This window comes from Musca autumnalis, unplaced genomic scaffold, assembly GCF_047663935.1.
Source record: "Musca autumnalis isolate F117 unplaced genomic scaffold, ASM4766393v1 scaffold_5, whole genome shotgun sequence".
Taxonomy (NCBI): Eukaryota; Metazoa; Arthropoda; class Insecta; order Diptera; family Muscidae; genus Musca; species Musca autumnalis.
Window position 1 is genome coordinate 108,621,353 of NW_027412088.1, and position 24,613 is coordinate 108,645,965.

Below are 24,613 nucleotides of genomic sequence, written 5' to 3' on the forward strand. Positions count from 1 at the left end.
AGGGCGGAATACAGAAGAGGTAGAGGTTAAACAGTTCAGGAGATATCACCCCACCTTGGGGAGCTCCCTGTTTCACTCTACAGGGTTTGGACTTCTTGTTCCTGAATTCCACGTACGACTGGCGTCCACACATATAGTTGGCTATCCAACGTTTCAAGCTTGGCCGGAGGGTTGTCTGCTCAATGTCCTCAAACAGCGTGGAGTGCCTGTCTGTATCCAAGGCCTTTGATAAGGCAAGCGCCACCATCACTGTTCTATCACACGGCGGTCTCTGGTTGAGTCTTTGACAAATATATGTATGTGGAGATGGCGTGCAGTGCTGCGCTGCTAACGGAATCCGTGCTGATGATCGACAACTTGATAGCTATTCCTGCTACTGTTGAGGACTAAGGCCTCAAGGGTCTTCGCTACAGGTGACAAAAGCGAAATCGGCCTGTACGATTCGGCTTTGCTGGCATCCTTGCCTGGCTTCAGTAGCGGGACCACCCTGCCCATTTTCCAGACTTCGGGAACAATAAGGGTGGCTAGCGACAGGTTGAGAACTTTAGTGAGATACTCTACTCCCGGCTCATCCAGCTGTTTCAACATTACCATGGAAATTCCGTCAGGGCCCAACGCTTTGGATGATTTAGCGTTCCTGATGGCATTCGCAACATCATCCACTGTAAACTGTGGTGGTTCATCCTCGGCAGGAAGAGATCTAATGCGACGTAACACTCTTCTCTTCGCCCTGTCACTCTCGGGGTGCTCGACAAACAGTCGATTGAAGTAACTTTCACACCTCTTCGGGTCAGTCTACGTAACGTCGCCAAACGTGACTGAGGTCCTGTCATCCCTCCTTCTGGGGTTCGAGAGTGACTTAACCGTTGTCCACAATTTACTTATACCGGCTCCAATGTTGCAACTCTTCAGATGATTTAACCACTTGTTCCGCTTATGTTCGCCGACCAGCCTGTTAACTTAAAGTGTCAGCTCCCTGACTCTTGGGTCGTCGGGGTTGGTTCGACACTACCCGAACATCAGAAGGATTGGACAATGGGTGCAATACCAAAACGTGGACTTGTGGGCTTGCTTACACTAAATACAACATTTCAGACATTTCTGTAAGATAATGTTGTTAGAAGCCCACCAGGGATGCGGGGGCTTAAATATTTTAGTGATTTTATAAAATGGCGTTAAATTTCAAATGAATTGAATAATTGCAGCCAACATTTTTTAAAAAAATCTTAATGCGATGTGGATCTAATAAAATAAAAAAACAAACATACAATTTACAGTTCCAATCAGTAGTTATAATTTTTTGAAATTTGAAAGTTCAGTCATTTCTGTAAGATAATGTTGTTAGAACCCCACCAGGGATGCGGGGCTTAAAGCCACAATTTCCTTCACTCAATATCCGGAAATGCCGGGTTACCAGGCTAACGTGTGTCTATCGACTTTCAATGTTTGAAGTTAGGGTACCAACTGTATTAGAACAGAGCCTCGTTGATATCTGGGCGTCTCGATGGTGTACGTGTATTCCCCTCTGTAAGAATGATGCATGGATTTCAAAAAATTTTAAAAAGATAACCCAAAGGTGACAACTTTGCACCCACGCTCATGGAGATATCCAATCAAGAGTCGATGGGGCAGTCAATTCGGGAGGGGACAGACAAGGGGTACCCAATCTGGATGTAGTCAAGCATGATAGTCTGGCTGAACAAAGCAAACAATTACTAGGCACTCTGGAGCAGACTTTGCTAGCCCTAAGACTCAGTCAGGGCAGTATTTCTACTGAGACCGTGGACAGTTTATCCCATAACGAACTTCAGACCACAGTCGTCCCAGCGACTGTAGTCATCTATCTATAAACTGTCCTCGGCTCAATAGAAAGCGCTAACACTTTGAAGATAGGTCAGTCGAAAACCCAGGAGGACTGTTCATTCGGTGCAGCCGCTAGAACTAGCCTTTCGATGTGGGAGACAATTAAGGAAGGAACCTCGACCCAAAATTGGTTGATAATGTTCCCACCTCCCTCAACTAGTGCCGTAAATCGGCTGGCTAACGATAAGAAATCTTTTCGTTGGTTGATGCTCTACCTCAAGAAGTTCAAAGACAGGTTTATCCAGATCAACCCCAAGGTGGTCAGTAAATTCGAAAGAAGATATCCTCAGTTGCCCAAGTGAAATCCTGATCTTAACAAGCTCTGTCTCTCTCATCACGATGTCCGCAGAGGCCAAGTTGAGATCAATGTTAACATCAAACCCAATAGCTCATAAAGGTCACATTGGGAGTGATGGTGACCTGGCTCAACGCCCCATTAATTATTTACTCCGCAACACCTTTTCGAAGGAAGGCTCTGCCACCACAAAGCAAAACACCACTTAATGTTACAAAAGGAGTAACAAAGCTAATATATCCTCCATCTTATGATGAATGGTATAAAACGCGCCTCATCGAAATATTAGTTTTAGATTCCACACATGTTCGTAAGAAATTCATTTCCGCAAATTGAACTCGACTTTGCCTTATCCGTCCATTTGTCTGTCTGATGCGCACGATAACTCTCTAAGGAATAAATCGATTGGGTCCAAAATTTCCATTTCGAAATTTTTTGCTAAACTTAGATGAAATTCGAATAAGAACCTTTGTGGTCCACACTCTTGCGTACCTCCCCCACAAGAGTTCAAAATTGTTCGCTAAATTGTTGCGAGCGATAACACTCTACGGGAGTAACAGATTTAAACCAAACTTTGTATTTCGTAATATTTTGTAAAAACGTAGATCAAATCCGAATAGGATCCATATTGGTCAACTCCTCCGAATACCACCTCAACAAATTTCCAAAAATATTCGATAATGTAAAGACAGTTCTCGGATAGTTCTGTTTTTTTTTTGCGGCACATAGTCGTACATGTATTTTCGGGGGAAAGTCCATACTTCCTGTAGTGGGATTCTCGAACTCATATTTTGAGTTACCGACAAAAATCGGTAAAATTAAAACGCAAACTTATGTTGTTATCGGTAGAAATGTACGACTACTTTTTTATTAGTCGTTTACTTACCGAATAATTTTGTTAATTACCGAAGTCCATGATTCCTGAAATAATGACCCAAAAGCTCTCAACAATCCTTAAATGGCTGGTTATAACTATCGAAAGGAATGACTCTCAAAATTAGATCCAGTTCCAAGATGGACTATATTGGTCTATTCCGCAAAAGTTCAACACTTTTGTGCTTTATCCCAGTTGTCTTAAAGAGGGTTTTCTCTTCTCGGATCATGTTTAAATTAAAGAAGCGGAAAATTGTATATGATAAAAAACAAAATTCTTTTGCAATTCCATTTGAAAAAATTTAAAAACTTTTTTGCGAGCAAACCTACGATTTTTGGAATAGAGGTTTAGAAAAAATCTTGGTTTCAAATACGTTCGCGTTCACAAAATTGGCCGATGCGCGCAAAAGTTATAGCGTTTTTTATTCTTATATAAAGAAAAAATATTTAAAAATTTCTTATTTGTTTTTATGAGAAAATGTATGCATAAATCGTTAACAGCATTCCATATCTATTCGTAGATGTTTAAATATGTACAAAATTTATTTTTTTATAATATTGAGGCAACAACCATCAAAATACCGAAAATCGGGAGGTATCGTTCAATGGGGGCTAACTGAAGACATGGACATATACCAACAAAATTAGAGGGAAAAGTTAAATACCGCCGCCGAACACCAAATACCAAATTTCAGCCACTTCGATGGATTACTGTGGCCGTAACCTTAAAAATACCGAAAACCAGGATGTACCGTTGTATGGGGGCTATATTAAGGCGTGGACAATGGGGCCTATATGAAGGCGTGGACCTATAATGACAAAATTTGAGGGGAAAGCTAAATACCCCCACCGAACACTAAATACCAAATTTTAGCCACTTCGATGGATTATTGAGGCCATAAGCTTCAAAATATCGAAAATCGGGTGGTACCGTTCTACGGGGGCTATATTAAGGCGTGTACCTGTACCGACAAATTTCTGGGTGATAGTTTTATACCCAAAATGAAGACTAAATACCAAATTTCAACGATTTCAGTGGAATATTGAGACCACAACCTTCAAAATACCGACAATCGGGAGGTACCGTTCTATGGGGGCTAAATGAAGACGTGGGCCTATACCGACAAAATCTCCAGCGAAGACGAAACACCAAATTTCCGTTATTTCGGAGGAATATTGAGGCCACAACCTTCAAAATACCGAAAATCGGGAGGTACTGTTCTATGGGGGCTATATAAAGGCGTGGACCTACAACGACAACATTTCGGTGTGATAATGAAGGTAAAACCTTAAAAATGCCGAAAATCGGATGGACCGTTATATGGGGGCTATATCAAAACGTGGACCGATATAGCCCATGCAATCCCAAACATCCTAGGAGTAATAGAAACTTCTATACCAAATTACAAAGCTCTATCTTAAAAAGTGCGAGCTGTATCTTGATTTCAACAGACGGACATGGTTATATCGGCTTAGAATTTTACCCTGATCAAGAATATATATACTTTATAGGGTCTCCGATGAAAATTTCGATGTGTTACAAACGGAATGACAAATTTAATTATACCCTCCATGGTTGAAAAATTAGAAAAAAATATTTTGGAGTTCTCCAACTATTTCGCTAGAATCCCATGCAATGATGAATGTATTCTGTCGCGCTATGTGTATACGATTTTGATGCGAATCCGATTTCAGTAGCACCCATAAAAAATACCTTTAATTACACATATTTCAAATACTTTCTTCAAGAACCGCGGATGTGCCTCCACATTCTATTTTTGGTAAATGCTTTATCGCAAATATTATAATCGCGCTTAAAAGATTCTATATACGTAAAAATTTTCAAGGAAAATCGCGGCTTAGTACGCGGATTTGTCAACATGTATTTTTTTTTCCTATTTTCAAGGTAAATATATCCACCGTTTTAATTAATGGATTCGTATACGGAAAGGCTCATTAGTCGCGTAAAAGAACTAAATTCACGCGGGGTTCAAAGCAAATTGAATGACACTTGTAAATTTTACAGGCAAAAAATAGGGTTTTTAAGAAAATTCACGCATCAAATTTCGGCCTTTAAACTCCAATTACTAGGATGCTGTATGGAGCACACTCATGAGATGTACATTAAACAATGTAAAATTACGAGTTCTATAAATTCAAAAACAAAACCCCGAAATTCCGGATTCACAAGTAAAAAAGTATCAGGCGGCTTTGCCGACAGAGATATACCCTCAGCCTATCTGAATTGAAACTATCATTTACGACAGATCGAATGTATTTAGGGGCCTTTTTGGACATTTGAACTTCCCGACAAGAATGCGGATTAGGATTAAAGTTAAATGTGTTGCGGAGGAGGTACTTAAAGGAATGGACCGACTAGTCCATTACGGAAATGGATCTTGTTTTTGATAGATAATGCGCCCACTACTCATTTCAGTGGGTCATCGTATAATTTTTGGACCAGTAAGCCAGGAAGCATGGACTTGACCACGGAAAACATAATATGGCTGTAAACAGGACCACAACGAGCAGCATCTGTATACATTTCCAAAGGTTCTTCGAACAGACCCTAAACTGTACTTAGACACAAATGTTGAACTTTTGTGGGGGGGGGGGTCCAGCGAGGAGATTTGGTCATTTTGAAAGTCAAACTAAATTTTGACAAAATATTAGGAGATCAAAAGTTTTGAACAAATTGGTTGTCAAGAGATATCGTGCATACCATTTTAGTGACATTTTTAAATATTCAGGGTGAAGAAGCGGAAGTTGTTGCCTATCTACGAACTGAAACTAAGTTTGGACAAAATATGACGAAGGCGAAACCCCATAGGTCTAAAAACCTTTCGGGTAATTTTCTCAAGAAGTATGGGTTTGCCCCAGAAAAAAACTTTTATCGTCGTAATTGAGGCAGTGAATGCATGTTGCTTCAACAGAAATCAAAGTGATTCGAGAGCAGGGGCTGGATTCTTGTTCTATGAAAATTTGAAATGAAAAATATTTCCTTTCATTTGATTTTTTTCATTTGACAGTTTTTTCCTTTATAAAAGTTTTCATTTCACATTTTCATAGAAAAAGAATTGAGCCCCAGGATTTAAAGTTAACTTATCCAAAATTTTGTGTGGGAGGTACCCAAAGGAGTGGACAAATATAATCCACATTCAAACCGGATATAGATCTGGTAGATATATTAGGGTGTGTAAAGTATGGACCACATCGGTCACTCCCTCCAAGAGTTTTTCCGAACATTTTTGAACTTTTGTGGGGGAGGTACTTAAACTAAGTTTGGACTAAATATATTGAAGGCCAAATTTTGTACCGAATCGGCAAATCCGTTCCAGAGTTATCTTGCGCTCCAACCACTACACACGATGTCATAGGGGTTTTTTGTACTTTTCAGACTATTTTGCTATTGTTTTGAGCAGAAATGTATTTTTCGCATTCTCAAGCAAAACGCCAAAAGCATGGTTTAATAATAAAGGTTAGCTAAAGCTTCCTGTCAATTTAAATTTTTTTCTTTCGACTGTTCCTAAAACGTCAGAACAATATACACAATCTTTGTATGTGTGTGTGATGTTTGAATAATATGCCAACAATTTTAAAAACAATCGAATTCAATGATTTTCAAAATTGTTTTTAGAGCATTTGTATGGAAGAAATCCTTCACCTTATTATTGAAACAAACATTTTATCATATCCACAACTCGATTATGTGGAGAAACCTTGGCCCTTCATACATTTTTCGCGTTTTTTATAAAATGCTCAAAATTGGTATTTTGTAAACAAACCCACTTGTTGCCTTTTTGTTTACTAATTTTGAAGTTTTATGAATTCAGGAAAAACTAGGGTTCTATAGATTTTTTTCATTTAAATCTACCTCTTTACTTATACCATGGCCAAAAGAATTTGATAAGAATAAATCAAATCATCGGACGCACTGGGCCAACGAATAGACGGACGAAAGAGGTACACGTATCATAAATAACAGTGACAAAAAATGCTACCCACAACAATGAACAAATACAATATTTTTTGTGGCTGGTACGAGGTACGAAGTGGGGAATGTCTGTCTGTCTATGTGATCGCCTATAGAGATCGTTTATGGCTTAATGCACTTATCATACGATAACAATATTCAAGTCAGAACAGATACGTCGTCACTATTTGTGTTTAGGAATAGAACTGAACCGAACTAAACAGCAGATGATAACCAGTGAAGGGAAAACAAAAACAAATAAACAAAACTTAAATCCAGCTAATAATGACGGACGATTAGGGTTGTAGTAGCACAAACCAAACACATCGACCTACTATTGTTAAATGCTATTGGATGGCAGTTGTCTACAATACCTGGAACATATCGGTGGCACGCTTTGGTAATAAATTTTAGCGGACACGTCACTTAAAAACAGGTGATAACAATGTCGCCAATTACACGTATCCTGATACTTATGCTCGCCATGGGCGGCGGAATGCTCTACAAGAAACTTTCCGATCTAATGGGTGATGTAGCAGCACCAGAATTGCCCTTAAATCAATGGTGGGGTGATGAAGAAGAACCAAAAGACTGGCAAGCCTATTTGGCAAATTCATCAGAAGTTATTGGCAATCGGCTAATGTATTCTGATACGGTAATAATTTAAAACTTATTAGTTAATTATCGAAAAATGATTGATTGTGGCTTCTGGGTTCTTTCTATTAGACCCTGGACGACGTGAAATCGCTGCTTAATAGAACATTACATTTGACGGAACCTTTGGAGGATGTAAATTTTGAATATGGTTTCAATTCCAAGTTTTTGCAAGAACTTGTTGAATATTGGCGCGACGATTATATGCCGCGTTGGCGTGAACGTGAAGTATTTCTGTGGCAGTTTAATCATTTTACCACCGATATTCAAGGGTAAGAAAAATGTTTTGTGTTCTGTGAACATGTGTCCAAATGGGTCTTATCATCATCCGGCAGTATCATTTATTCATTTTTGTTGTTATTGTTAATGTTAGCTGTCAACAATTATTTCTTATCATATACATAGATGACGACTACGACCAACTAACGTCTTAAAATAATATTTGTATTTGTAATTCTTAAAAAAACAGGCTACGTATGCACTTCCTCCATTTGATGGTCTATGATGAATACACCGTAGATAGACACCATTATCCAGTTCTCCTGCTCCATGGTTGGCCCAGTTCAATTCGTGAATTCTACAGTTTAATTCACAAATTACATCAAACGAAGAAAGACAAAAACAACAAATATATATTCAATGTTATTGTACCAAGCTTGCCAGGTTTTGCTTGGTCACAGGTGAGCGTAATCTTTTAATCTTATATTTTTAATATATTTTAAATTGTAGACTACTTTTTTGTATATATGTACATATGTATGTCTGACGTGTCCTTAACCATGTCAATTGTAGTCACCTCACAATCCAGTCAGATGCGCATACACATATTACTAGAAAATCAAACTGCTTGAGTTGGAACGGAATATGATTCCGCATTCAGCATAAATTACTGCCGGGCCGAACTTTTTGTACCCTCCAAAATGCTTTGTATTGAAGTAAAATCATGGCACAATTACCAAGATAGTGGTATCGTAAAATTTTGAATATGTGATGTCAAAACGTAAATATAGACATTAGGCAATTTTCCTTGCGGCAATTGTCAGTTTGATGGTGAGAGAGGTGAGGCATATGGTAACCCTTCGCCTCTCAACACCTTCTCTCACCAACAAAGTGACAATTGCCGCAAGGAAAATTGCCTAATGTCAATATGGACTTTATGTTGTTGGAGAAATTACAACAGAAATAATTTTTTTATAAAGGAATCTGACACTTCATATTCGAACAGCAGGTGTGATACCTACCTTGGTAATTGTGCAATGAGTACAATGGAACAATAAGTTTCCTTTTGTTTATGAAAGTTCTAAGCTCTTCCGCCACGTCAAGGCTTTAAGAGAAGTGAATGCTATAAAATTGAACTTTTGTGGGGGAGGTACCCGAAGGAATCAACCGATATCTTTGAACTTGATCTAAGTTTGGATAAAATATCCGTTCGCGAGTTATCATGCACACAACTTAGACGGACGGACTGATAGGGCTAAATCGTATCCCCGTATCGTATTTTGATGAGATTTACCTAAAATCGTAATTATAAGGTGATTCTATAAAAAAACTCACGTACAAAGTCACTTGAAAATTTTACTTGTTTTAACAAGTAAGCTTTGGAGCTTGAAAATAAATGAAAATAGATTTGATTGTGAATAAAAAGTGTCTATACAACTTTCAATAATTGACAAAACAGAGACGTACAATGGACCCTCACAGTTGGTGCATATGGGTGAATATTGCGAAAAGACTTGTTTTGGGGGTCGAAAACGGCAAAGTGCGAAAATGGGTTTAAATAAATATTTTTCGGCTTATACTGTTTTATAAGACAATTTTATGCATTAATTAGCGGTGGGCCATGTATATTTATGGATTTTAAGGATTTTTTTCAACCCACGGAAATGATATTTTAATATAAAATTTTGTCCCTTTTTTGTTTTAATTAACTATATCTTTGGCTTTAAAATCGGTCTACATTTTTATATATGTAGTTCCATGTATATTTTACATATTCACAGTTGTGTATTGTATGATATAGTCGGGTCCGGCCAACTTTGTTCCTCTCCTTATTGGTTATTTTTTTCTCTGCATTTCTAATTTTGTTGATGGTTCCATGTAGTATTTGATGGTATGTTTAATAATGCATTTATTAAATAATTATCATAGATTGAATAATCTCAAATTTACATTTACATGAGCACACGGTAATGATGGAAACGTGATTATTTTTAAATTTAAATCTGCAAATCTTAAATTTTTTTTAAAATATATAAAATAATTTAATACAGACTAAAAAAATGAACATACCTATACCATCAATTTGGAAATTATATTATAAATAACGGAAAAAATACTCCCCACGGGAATGACTAAATTTGAGGAACATGCTTAAAAAACACTAAACGGAATACAAACACAATAGACAGCGATGGCGTAATTGAACACTAAAAACAAACATGAAAACAAGTGAGCCAAGGCTATAGTCGGGTCGGGGCCGACTGTGTGATACCCTACACCACTACCCCCGTTCATAAGCTTTTGACTAATAAAATTCAAAATATTAAAATTGGGATAGCTTAGCGCCTTTGCTCTGAATGTCTACATTAACACAGGTAAATTTTTTTGAAACGCATTTAAGTGCATCGACAGTACAACCAAAATAAAAAATGGAAAAGTGGGATGTATGCCAACCATCAATAGGCTTCTTTCTGTGTTAGACCCCCATCAACCCCCAAAATTTCGTGAGGATCCGATCAAAATTTCGTAGTGTGATTGCACAAAAATGGAAAAAGGGATGCATTACCGACTATTGCGATATCTCTGTTGTTTGACCGCCTATGACAACCTAATTCACATCGTTGTAAAGGTGATATTTTCTACGTTTGCTTTCGATATACCTCCTACAGAAGGGAGATATTAACTTTGAAATAAAACGTTGGCCTTTTTCCTAATATTTTTGTTTGTCACATTCCGACCCCTGAATAATATCCGACCATTATCAAAAATCAAAAGGTTTTTACCTCTGTGGGATCCCTAATAACACCCAAAATTTCGTGACGATCCAATTAAAATTGCGACCTGTTGCGTGATTTCCAAAAAAGTGGAAAAATGGGATGTATTACCGACTATTGCGATATGTCCGTTATTTGGATACCTACGCCAACCTGCTTTACATCATTGTAATGATGGGATTTTTTACTTTCATTGTCAGACTTTGCTTTTGGAAGGTCCGGAACCAAAGCTGTGATATTCGTCATTATTATTAAAATCGCAAAAATGAAAAGTTGTGTTCTATTAGCGGCTTTTGCGATATCTTCGTTGTTTGACCACTTACGACAACCTACGTAACATCGTTGCAAAGGTGATATTTTCTACTTTCATCAGCAGGCTTTTTATATACCCCTTTTAGAAGCAGAGATATTCGCTTTGAAATAAAACGTTGACTTTTTCTCCAAATAAGTTTTTTGCCCATTCCGACCTCTGAATATTATCCGACCATCACCAAAATCAATAGGCTTCTTTCTCTGTAGGATCCCCATTAGCCCCCAAAATTTCGTGACGATCCGATTAAAATTGCTACCTGTAGCGTGATTACAAAAAAATGAAAAAATGGGATGTATTGCCGACTATTGTGATATCTCCGTTATGTGGCCACCTACGCCAACCTACTTTGCATCACTGTAAAGATGGGATTTTCTACTTTCATAGTCAGACTTTGTTTTTGGAAGATCCCCAACCGAAGCTGTCATATTCGTCATTATTATTAAAATCGCAAAAATAAAAAGTTGGGTTCTATTAGCGGCTATTGCGATATATTCGTTGTTTGATCACCTACGAGAACCTACTTTACATCATTAGAAAGGCGATATTTTCTGCTTTCATGCCCAGGTTCTGCATTTGGTATATCCCATATAGAAGCTGAGATATTCGCTTTGGAAAAAAACGTTGTCTTTTTCACCAAATAAGTTTTTTGCCCATTACGACCCCTAAATATTATCCGACCATCACCAAAATCAATAGGATTCTTCATCTGTGTGACCCCCATTAACCCTCAACATTTCGTGACGATCCGATCAAAATTGAGACCTGTAGAGTGATTTCCAAAAAAGTGGAAAAATGGGATGTATTACCTACTATTGCGATATCTCCGTTATTTGGTCACCTACGCCGACCTAGTTTACATCATTGTAAAGATGGGATCTTCTACTTTCACAGCCAGGCTTTGCTTTTGGAAAGTTCCCAGCCAAAGCTGTGATATTCGTCATTATAACTAAAATCGCAAACATGAAAATTTGAGGTTTATTTGCGACTATTGTGATATCTTCGTTGTTTGATCACCTACAAGATCCTACTTTACATCATTAGAAAGGTGATATTTTCTTCTTTCATTGTCAGTTTTTGCTTTTGGTATGCCCCATACAGAAGCTGAGATATTCGCTTACAAGGTTTAGATGGACAGACGGACGGACTGACGGACGGACACACATAGCCAGATCGACTCAGCTCGTCGAGACATATAAGTATGGGTCTCCGACCATTATTTCGATGCGTTACATTTTTTTGGCCAAAACCAACTTATAATACCCTCCCCACATAGTGGTGTAGGGTATAAACAATAGCCAAACAAATACAACAAATAGCAAACCAAACGATAAAGGTAGAAACACAATGACCTTTGTTGCTTACAGACAGGTACTACCTAACAAAAATGCGATTTTGGATTTCTTTATTCCTTTACACAAATTCAGTCTTGGACAAAGACATAAATACAACAAGATAAGACATTTTGTTTGCTATCATTCTTCAGTGAATGGCTTTTGAATTTAACAAATGTTATATCACCATATGGTGATATAACATTTTTTTCTTTTATACATTTTTACGTATTTAACCGAATTTACCGATCCAATTGACATAGAATTATTCTTGAATAGATCCTTGAATTCATAAATTTCGTTTCTGATACCATTACATGAAATGTTCCTCCTTGGTTGCGATTTTGAATTAACTGCAACCTGTTAAGGGTAATGTTTCTATACAAAGTTTCATAAACATTTTTTTTGTTGCATGCATTTTGTCATGTCTTAGTTGTATTTATGTCTTTGTCTTGGACAAGCATGAGTTTCTCATTGTGTTCTCACCTTAATGGCATGATTATGCCAAATCAAATGGAAAGAAAAGCACATCGATAACATGTAAAAGTTATCGCGGTTTTACTTCTGATTTTAAGAAATAATATTATAAAAACTCTACTTAATTAAATAAACACAATTGTCACCAATAAGTTATCACGAAGGGACGACAATGAGTAGATTACATAATATTTGTAAAATATTTGTAAATTCGCGGAATTTACAAAAAATTACAAAACTTTAAATGTAATCTGACTTTCTTCAAAACATAGGTCTATTTAACCGTCAAAAATCACAAAAAAATACAGTCGAAATCGCTTATAACTTCGTCGTTTATAACGTCATATCGCTTATAACGACGAAATCCAAAAGTCCCGAATTTCTGTCCTTTATATTCCAAACAAATAAATATCGCTTATAGCGTAATATCGGTTGTAATGTCGGATTTTGCTATCGGTTATAGCGTCGAACCATACGAGGAAGAAACATTTTTCTCAATATTTGTATTTTTTTTTTTTTTGCATAACATGTTCGGGGTTAGACAACTGAATTACGACTTTCATGTAGGCGTCAATAAAGCTTGACTTTTTACCACCCAATGCTACATATGTTTTACAACCCATAGACCAATGCGTAATAAAATCATTAACATCGCTTTACCGGGATCGACAGATACCCAATATCCTGGCAAGAATAGATAAAGAAGAAAGAATTAATGGTCCTTTTAACAATTCTGAAGGCATTTGTCTCAATTCTCATTTCTCCCAACACGTAGAAGAGTTAAATTTAAACTTTTGAATTCCAAAAAAGCCAACACTAATATAACAGGCTATTTTAAATAAGACCAAATCCTATATTAACGTAATTTGTCTGCTGAAGAATGAATTTAATGTCCTTAGTTTTTTACTATTTTGTTTTTAAGTCTTTTATACGTATTTATGTATATAGAATGAATAAGTACAAAAATTGAATTGAATTTATATATTTACTTAACAAAACAACGCATTTGCACCCAAAAGACACTGTACATAATATAATGTGACCTCTTTTATTAATATCGTTTATACCGATTATCGCTTATAGCGTCCGATTTTGGTCGTTCCCTTGACCGACGTTATAAGCGATTTCGACTGTTTTTCTAAATATATCAAATCAAATGAGACCAAACTTATAATGATCGGGATAAGAGTTTGGATGTTATAGGCAAGATAAGCACATACATACATATTTAAATAACAAAAAATAAATTTAGGATAGAGTTGAAAGTGTTGGAAAAATCTAAAGGAGTACTTCTATTATGAGAGTGCAAATAAACCGTTTTAATTTATGTTCATTATACCCTCAGCCTATAGGCTAGAATGGTATATACACTTTGATACGAAGAATGTCTGTCTGTCTGGCTTGTGCGCACGATAACTCTCGAACAGTTCAACCGATTCGAACCAAATTTTGGGTATAGTAATATTTTGTCCAATCTAAGTTTAAGTTCGAAGATGGGCCACATCGGTCCTCTCCTTCTGGTACCTACCCACAAAAGTTCAAAAATTTTCTGTAAAATGGTCTGAACGATAACTCTGAAAGGGAGCAATCGATTTGGCCAAAACTTTGCACATCGTTTTATTCCTTCCAGTAGTGCGATTCTGTAACTTTTTTTAATAACGAACCGACATCGGTAGTTAACGAAAATATTCGGTTGAGTTAACGAATGTGCTATTCTGTAACTTTATGTTACCGATTGTAGAAATCGTTAGCACATACCGACGAATATCGATGGAAAGACAAATTGTCAAATAATATATTTTAATATTTATTAATGTATTTTTAAATTAAAAACATTATTTCTTCGCAACTGCAGAATATAAAACGCGCAAAGGAGGAAAAATATCTTGTTTTGGAAGCAAGGTGCATACAATAAGTGTCTACAAGTATCCCAACAATGCGAAACCCAGGAGTAACTTCAACTTCAAAAACGTCAAGTGTGTATGTGAGTACTTCTAGGAGGAACAATGCATGATTCTCATAGATTTTGGTGGTTTTATTCCAGGATATGAAGAAATATATCATTAGCCTCCACCGTAATAGTTCGGCGAGACAAATTATAGAATATCCCCAATTTATGGTTTTGAAGTGGGCAAGAACTTGTCTTTTAGACCAAAAAATATGCGTGTGCATCTACACCGTCTTTGGTGAAGCAAGAGAAGCTGCATTATTTATGTCTACCACACATTCATATATTAAACGTATTACTGACAAAAAAAATTTAACAGATTTATGTAAGGATCATTGGTCAAAAGGTCACTTCCTATTATAGTGAATTGTATTTTATACATGCATGATTTAAAAATTATAAATTTGGTAAAATCCCTCCTATATGTATGTGAACCGCTGTTTTATTTTTTCTAACTACAAAGGTAGGGTCATATTTTGGGTTGTGGTGCTTTGTGCGAAAATTCTGAACAGCGCAAAAAAAGGAAAAAATTGAACTTTGAGGTTTCACATAATTAAGCCCCTTCGGTGACGTTCGTGGATCCACGTTACCGCCTTTTGAGTCATTTATTCATTTCACGCCCATATTAAATGGAACTTCTCATGACCTATAGTTCGGAAATCCGAACTTATAGCATTTTGGCTTCAATACGACATTAAAGCCAACAAACGCATATTGGAAAGATAGTGTTAACGGAAATAATATAAATCTTACATAACCACAAATAAATCTTACATAACCATACCACACATGTGTTCTTTTGAAGCGTTAGCTTACGATTTACCTCTATAAAAAATAAGACAGGGAAAGTTATGAGTTAATCGAAGTTCTACAACTTTCTCTTTGGTGGTCTTTATGCAGCATCGATAAAATCTGGTCTGGCGAAAGCACAACAGTGTCGAAGCTGACCCATGTTATCTTACATAGTTAACCCTTTTGCAAACGCTTTAGTAAGATTTTTCTCAATAAGGCAGAATTTACCTTGTGTGCCCTCCTCATTAACATAACATATGCTCATATAAAAACGCCGTTTTTAAAAGAAATCAGCAAAATATTGCAATAATGTACTGTCGTTAAGACTTAACAACAACTTTTTTTTGGTTGTTAACTTAACAATAATTTTCGGTAATTAACGACAAAATTTACCGACAAAAATCGTTAAAATTGGTATACGGAATAGCACTTACCGAAAATTATCGTTAACTAACGACATTCGTCGTTAATTCTGTCGTTAAGGAGTTACAGAATCGCACTACAGATATAGATCTGGTTTGAATATGAACTATATCTGTCCACTCCTTCGGGTACTTCGTACACAAAATTCGGATGAAGTGAAGTTTAAGAGCTCCTCACGGATCGTTTTGGAATTTTTTTATGGCTCCTTTTTTTGTGGCTCCTTTACGACGGTACAATTTTTTGCCGGAGTAAGTCAATAATTTCTGAGATATTGGCCTAAAAGCTCCAAGAAACCCTGACGGCACCAACCAAAATGGCAAATCCGCAAGATAATCCTCGCAAGGAGTTTTTGATTAATGCAGGCTTTGCACATCGTATTATTTCATCCAATTCAGTATGGCATTGAAATATAGACTATATCGGTCCACTACTTCGTGTACCTCCCACACAAAATTTGGATAAGGTGAAGTTTAGGAGCTCCTCTAGCATCGTTTTGATTCTTTTTCAGTAGATTGTTGGAGCGGCCTCATTTACAATGGTACATTTTGTTCCGGAGTAAGTCAATACTTCCTAAGATAATGGCCCAAAAGCTTCAAAACCCTGTCGGATATTGTGCAAGATAACTCTAAAACTTTTTCAAAAATTTCTTTCAAGCTTATTTTAACATAATTTAATATTTTGAGTCCTTTATGAGGAAGTTTGGTTGCCAAAAATGTTTGGTATATGTCAATGATTTGGTATAAGCCCACGTTACGGTACCTACAGATTTTAAAGCAAACTCGTGACATAAAATCAATATATTTTATATACGGCATAATTATTGTGTTTGGTTTGGTTTTGTTTTTTTTTTTTTTTTTTTTCTTGGTCAGTGGCTTCAGCACAGCTAACTGATACGTCCTTACTTGTTTTTATTTCATTTCATTCCGCATGTGATTTTCATGTACAACAAGACCATATCTTTTAATGTGTATATATTTTTCGAAATATAATTTGGAGGCTAAGATGTAGCATCGGCTGCATCTTAGCATTAAAAAACCTATTAAACATCATTAATTTGCGTGCATACAATTTTGTTCCGCATCCGATTTCAGTGTTTAATATAAATAAATAAAAAGAAAAATGCAAAAAAAATGTATAACTTTCATAAAAAATTATCATTTTTAAAAAAATATACTGAGGGGTGCTTAAGTTTTGGCCGATACTGTACACTCGTTAGCCTAAAGGCCTGCGTACATAAGCTGCTTTGCCTGATTGCCTTGCTTTGCTGCTTCAATAAAAAGATAAAAGAACAAAGAAGGCCGACCCAATTTCCAACTGATGGCAACCCAGTTCGAAATTTCGTCTTTATTCTATTATTTTTATTACGTCAGAAATGAAGCAGGTAAGCAAGGCAATCAGGCAAAGCAGCTTATGTACGCAGGCCTTAAAGGCTGAGTGTATAAAATCATTTTTCCTGACATTAAGTCTTCAGTATAAACTTTCCACCAGAAATTTGTCGGTAAATGTCCACGTATAGCCCCCATTTTGAAGGTTTTTGCGCCATAATCAAACCAGAATAGCTGACATTTTGTATTTAATATTCAATGGAGATATAAAACTACTTATCTAGAAGAGAATTGTTGGTATATGCGCATATCTTTGTATATCCCGTATATCTACATTATTTGTCTAAATTTGCTGCAATTCGGAATTGTTGGTTCAAACTAGTCAAAAAAAAAAAACTTCAACAAAAATAATAGACATAGTTTTGGTATAGCCCCATATACCTGTACCTCATGATTTCGAGTACATATTTTTAAGATTTTATCACTGTAAACGTTGTGGGCATAGATGAAGCTGACCGGTATTTTAAATTTGTGGGTTCCCAGTGATCAAAATGCTTCTCCACCTAATATTTTGGGCATTGGAACTTTCGCAATTGAAAGAAAACTGATTAACCCAAATTATTTCAGAATTTTTAATTTTTTCACCTTTTTTACTTGTTTATTTTTGTAGCTCATTTACTGGAGTTTAAACTAATATTATGATGCAAAATTAATATTATGATACAACATATAAAAAAAAATCAAAAGTTAAACTTTGACCTTGAATTCCTCTGCAACGACTGATTCCAATTTGGTATTTATTAAAAGTTGCAGAATTTTTATCTGAAAAAATAAAAACGATTCTGATCAACTGTGCTACAGTTATCGATTATTCTATCGTGAATCAGTTGTAGAATAGCATTACTGATACGCCAAATATTTAACGTTAGTAGAAAAAAATCTCCAAAATATAAATATTCTTGTCACGCACGCTGATATACATAATACTATAAGAATATTATTAATTTTATTCGTGTTCAGTTAAAATATGTTATTACGTAGCCAGTACCACAAATGTATTATGGGGATGCTTTTTTGCATGGATACAATTTGATAATAATAAGTTATTTTCCATAGACTGCACGAATCTAAAAGTTTGATATAAAAATATCAACGCCTGTTCCAGAACTTGCAGGAATCAACAAATTTTTACTACTATATGCTCTGTTCCAGAACCTGCAGGACATTACTACTTTTTACTACGATAATAATTGTTGTTTTATGTTATCGAAAAAATATTAAACATTAGTAGATTCTTGCAGTTCTGGAATAACCCAATAACAATTTTTCCTTTATGATATTGAAAAAGCCAGTAAGGAAAGGATCAAATTCGGGCGTGGCCGACTATATGATACCCTACACCACTATGAATATGGGAGGTATATATAATCTGAACTGATTTCGATATTTTATGGTACATTTATTTCTAGGGCGAATTCAGTCACACAGTCCAAATTTCACCGTAGTCAAACATACAGTATGCAAAGTTCATATTCGTACACCCCTCAAAAATTAATAAAATCGTTATTAATACCATATTTTTTATGCAAATATGAAACAATTGATGCGAATTGCTATAAAGAAGAATAATTTAAAAATATCAAAACAAATTTTGAATTTATTACGTCATTTAGGTATAGATGGCGCCTGTGTGGGTGGCAAAGTTCGTATTCGTACACCTAGAAACACCATATATTTGGGTTATTTAAGGATTTTTTAAGCAAAATACCACTAATTTGTATTCTTATCGTCTTTTGCAATGCCTGTGCTGTACAAAAATGTAATAATAACGATATTTTATTAAAAAATTTGCAAGAATCAAAAGTTGGACGATCATTCGAAATATTTAAGAAAAATGTAATAGATATGATTAACTATGGAAATTTATTCCCGAATTTTGGACGAAAATAGCTAATAGCAGTCCTGCAAAAATATTTGTGGTCTCATAAGAAAATAAATGTTGCCAGAGTTTGGAATTGCAACGGCAAATTCATTGAAAAAGACGAAAATAACAAAAATTAGTGGTATTTTGCTTAACAAATTCTTTAATATGGCGCTTCAAGGTGTACAAATACGAACTTTGCCATTCACACAGTCGCCATCTATACCTAAATGACGGAATAAATTCGAAATTAGTTTTGTTATTTTTAGAAGTTTTTTCTTGAATTGTTTTCGGGAATTGTTAACGTACCGTGTTCAATGTGAACGATTGTGGTCGAAATGTTAAAAATTGAGTACGTCTGTGCTCATATTGACACCATACGGTGTTGATTTTGAATCAACTTTTTCCCCTTTGTGCACTAGCTCAAATGACTGATGAACACGAAAACTTCCGAATTAAGTATCCGATTTGGCCGAAACTTTGCATACAATCCTAAAATTTATTTGAAACGTACATTAAGTTCTAAGTAGGTCTATATTGGAAAACATAATCGGGTACCTCCATCACAATTCTTCATAATTTTTGCTTATATGCAGTATAAGACCTGTTCGAATATCTTTTGCAAATTTTTACCGAAATTACTTCTTGTGGACCTGTTTACAGCGATATACATATTGTTACGAATGTAACTGATAGGGTTAAGTTAGTTTAGTTTAATTTCCGTTAATTTAAACATTTGAATTGTAACGTAAAGTTTTTATTACGCAGTTACTTTATTTAAGCAACAACAACTACCATGTAGAACTCTCTTCATTATTCTGGATGTTACTTTACCTTTCATTAATGTGCTTTTATTTTGTTTTGCCATAGTCATGTAATTATTGTTTAGTTTGTCACTTCTTTATTTCTTGCATCTGTTTGTTGTTGTAGTTACGTCATTACTGTGCTTGTCGTCCAATTGTATTCCCCCCATGTATGTATGAGAGTATGGTTGTTCGCTTAGTGCGAATGTGTGTCTGTGTGTTCGCTGCTCAGATTCGAGGTGTTGCCATATGTGTTCTAGAGGACTCTAGAACAGGGAGACTTTGGGGTATAAATACAGGGGAACTGGTAATGACAAATGAGTTGTGTTTTAAGCGTTGAACTGAACAGATCGGTAAAAGAATAGCTGCGTGCTAACTAGAGACAAGCTGCGTGCTTAGTAATTAAAGTCGGTTACGAAGAAGTGTAATAAAGTAAATAAAGCATTGTAGAAACGTAATCTAAAACGAACCCTGTTTTATTTGGTACAAATCGTATCGGGGAATAAAACAACGTCTACACGGACATTAGTTAAATCTAATTCCGTAACAATTGGTGTCGGGAAGTGAGATTACGATAATCCTACAATGAACTTAAAATTCAAGGATCTACAAGAGGAACACTTGAAGAAGTTCCTATCTAAGCTTGGGTTGCCAACTACCGGAAGTAAGGCTGTGCTACAAAAACGCCTTTTGGAAGAGTTAAAGTACCGTGAAGTGGACATCGACAAATGTGAGTTTGATATTAGAGATGAGGATTCAGAGGCGGTTGCAAGTTATACGGAGGTTGCCAAAGTGATTACAGCAACGTTGGCGAAGGAATTTAGTAAGAGAATAGAAGAGGAATCTATTGCAATAAATGAAAGCTTCAAATGTCTGACGGAGGAATTCGACGAAAAATTGGAAGAATTAGAGGCAAAAATCAGCGAAAGACTCGATAATATTACGCAAGTTATTGGAAAGCGATTCAAGGTTATGGAAAACCATTTAAAGAAATTGGATAGGCAATTTCTGGCCCACGACGAGAAGATTGTGAATCTGGAAAAGAAAATGCCTGAACTGGAAATCAAAGGAGGACCAGTGCGAGTTATTGATAACACTCTGAAAATCAAGCCTCCTGAATTCGACGGATCTACATCGTTTGATGTCTTCAAATTACAATTCGAGGCGGTGTCTTCGAGAAATTCGTGGAACGACAACGACAAAGCGGTTCGACTAGTTATGGCATTGAAGGGCGGTGCTGCTGACGTATTACAGAATATTCCCGCCGCTTCTAGAAACAACTATGGAGATATAATTGCAGCTCTCGAACTTAAGTACGGTGGCGGATATAAGCAAGAGACAATGGTGAAACCCCAGGCTTGCAATGTGCAGAGGCTGGAAGTTGAGGACAACAATCCTCAGACCGTTGTCGAACTAATGAAAGATGCACTAATGCAGGTAATAGGTAAAGTGAAACGAAGGGCTGGCAAAACGAGAAGAACTTGCTACAACTGTCGGAAAGCTGGACACATTGCACGAGAATGCATATTGCAACGACCAAGGCTCAGATCCACCTCACCGCCTTCAAAAAGCGACGACCAACCGGTGGCCAAGAATCTGGAAAGAGAGACATCAGGTGAATCAAATAAAATGAATTCCGTCAATCACGAGGCGCCGCTGGCAGAGGATGAAAACGATGGTCCCACAATTTCTATAGCCATAGTCCAGCAGGTGAATCACAACCTAACGGTTAAAGGCTTCGTCAATGGTGTATTGCGTACCTTGACATTGGACACCGGTGCAACAAAGTCCATTATTAGACCGGATTTGGTAAAAGGGAAGGTATTGCCGTTAAATGGAGTCAAATTGCGGACGGCCACAGGCGAGACTACAACGGTGCATGGAAAGGCCTACCAAAGGCTGAGCATGGGTAGAAAATCGGTAAATTTCGATTTTATAGTGGCCGATATTGTGGACGAAGTTATACTTGGCGTGGACTTTATGATTGCCTTCGACATCAACCTGGACATAAAGCACCGTGTGATGACTTGGTCCAATGTGGAAATACCGATAAGTGTGGGCTACAACGAGAAAAGCAAACATCGCCCAAAGGCAGAATCCGGCGAGATCGCTGTCGATGTCCGTACGCTGAAGGTGGAAGCCGCCGACAATTGGCCCGTAGGAAAGCGGAAAAATCCAGCAACGAGGACGAGAAAGCGAAGATGTGCGTCGAGGAAAGGTCCATCGAAAAGCGGCCGTAGAACAAGAAAGGACAAGTCCGATGACGACCAGCTGGCACTTAGGAGGGTGACCGAGAAAGAAGATATAACGTCACGATACCTGGAGAGAAAAGAGCGAAAGTCCAAAGCTAATGGCGTAGAGGGTACATCTAAATCAGTTGCTACCACTACGGAAAGAGAACTGTGTCAAGTCCAGAGGAACAGGCTTAAGCGGGAGGCAGTGTTACCAATGCCCATACCACCGAGAGGGAACTGTGCCTATTCGGGACGAACAGGCTTAAGCGGGAGGCAATGTTACGAATGTAACTGATAGGGTTAAGTTAGTTTAGTTTAATTTCCGTTAATTTAAACATTTGAATTGTAACGTAAAGTTTTTATTACGCAGTTACTTTATTTAAGCAACAACAACTACCATGTAGAACTCTCTTCATTATTCTGGATGTTACTTTACCTTTCATTAATGTGCTTTTATTTTGTTTTGCCATAGTCATGTAATTATTGTTTAGTTTGTCACTTCTTTATTTCTTGCATCTGTTTGTTGTTGTAGTTACGTCATTACTGTGCTTGTCGTCCAATTGTATTCCCCCCATGTATGTATGTGAGTATGGTTGTTCGCTTAGTGCGAATGTGTGTCTGTGTGTTCGCTGCTCAGATTCGAGGTGTTGCCATATGTGTTCTAGAGGACTCTAGAACAGGGAGACTTTGGGGTATAAATACAGGGGAACTGGTAATGACAAATGAGTTGTGTTTTAAGCGTTGAACTGAACAGATCGGTAAAAGAATAGCTGCGTGCTAACTAGAGACAAGCTGCGTGCTTAGTAATTAAAGTCGGTTACGAAGAAGTGTAATAAAGTAAATAAAGCATTGTAGAAACGTAATCTAAAACGAACCCTGTTTTATTTGGTACAAATCGTATCGGGGAATAAAACAACGTCTACACGGACATTAGTTAAATCTAATTCCGTAACAATATGTATCGATGAGGGTTGGCACCAAAGCTCTTGTAACATCTGTATTATAAACACACCAGTATATATCCATACGTAAATAATGTACTTTCCTTCATTTCAGGGCACTTCAAAACGTGGCCTTGGTCCAGCACAAATTGCCGTCATGATGAGAAATCTTATGTTACGTCTGGGATATAAAAAATTCTTTATTCAAGGCACAGATTGGGGTTCGATAATTGGTTCACACATTGCTACACTTTTCCCAGAAAATGTTCTTGGCTATCATTCAAATATGTGCACCGTTATGAGTCCCAAATCTTTGACCAAAGGATTAATAGCTGGCACATTCCCTAGCATATTTGCACCTAAAGGATACGAGGACTTCTTTTCCCCAGTATCGGAAAAAATACATTATCTCTTGGAAGAGACTGGCTATGCTCACATACAATCAACCAAACCCGATACTTTGGGTACTGCGCTACATGATAATCCAGTTGGTTTGGCTGCCTATATACTTGAAAAATTCTCCACATGGACTAATGCTACCTATCGTCACTTGCCCGATGGCGGTCTCAAGAAACGCTACAAATTAGATGCCCTATTGGACAATGTCATGATCTATTATTTAACAAATTCCATAACAACATCGTTGCGTATTTACAAGGAAGCTACATCGGAGGAACAGAGGGCTCTTAAATTAGATCGCGTACCCACTCATGTGCCTACTGGTTGTGCCCGTTTTAAGAGTGAAATGATGCACTTCATGGATATCCAGTTAAAAGATAAATATAAAAACCTAATACACAGCACCTACTACAAGGAGGGTGGTCACTTTGCTGCCATGGAGGTGTCAAATGTTCTATATCAAGATTTTATTGAGTTTGTTAAAAAAGTTGAAAAAATCAAACAAATTACTGGATACAAAAGAGAAGAATTGTAAAATAGCAATGAATTTGTAGTTTTATTAAATAAAAAATGGTTTGTTATATTTTATTTTAAAAATTTTAATAAAATAAAATTGTAGCCATTTGATAAAAAAATCAAAGATTCAAGAACTGCAAGAATCTACTAATTTTTACGATAACATAAAGGAAAAATTGTTATCATAGTAAAACGTAGTAGCTTCTTGCAGGTTCTGGAACAGGCATTCAATCAAAAATTTAACGATTTTCCGGCGATAAAAAAATGATCATATTGACAAAATTCGATAAAATTATTTGTTCACAAAGTAAACAGTTTGCTCTTGAGAGCAAGTTTGCTCTTGAGAGCTAGAACATGCGACAAACGTTGAAAACCATTTTAACAATAGAAATTTATTAATAATCGTAAACAAATTTCAATAAATTATTTGTTAGAAATCGTTTATCGATCGCTTTCTAGTAACATTTTCATGTTTGATAAACATTTTCCCAATATATTCGTAATATTTTATCGCCATTTGACAAAATTATGGTGATAAA

General features: G+C 36.5%; 1 protein-coding gene across 1 annotated transcript; it reads left to right on the plus strand.

Moving 5' to 3' along the window:
* The first annotated feature begins 6,936 nt into the window (after nucleotides 1–6,936).
* Jheh1 (Juvenile hormone epoxide hydrolase 1) lies at nucleotides 6,937–24,155 on the plus strand. The gene is made up of 4 exons (XM_073990400.1): nucleotides 6,937–7,659; nucleotides 7,731–7,930; nucleotides 8,128–8,338; nucleotides 23,275–24,155. Exons 1-4 carry the CDS (start codon nucleotides 7,450–7,452, stop codon nucleotides 24,091–24,093), a joined length of 1,440 nt encoding a protein of 479 aa, XP_073846501.1. The 5' UTR covers nucleotides 6,937–7,449; the 3' UTR covers nucleotides 24,094–24,155.
* Nucleotides 24,156–24,613: the final 458 nt, after the last annotated feature.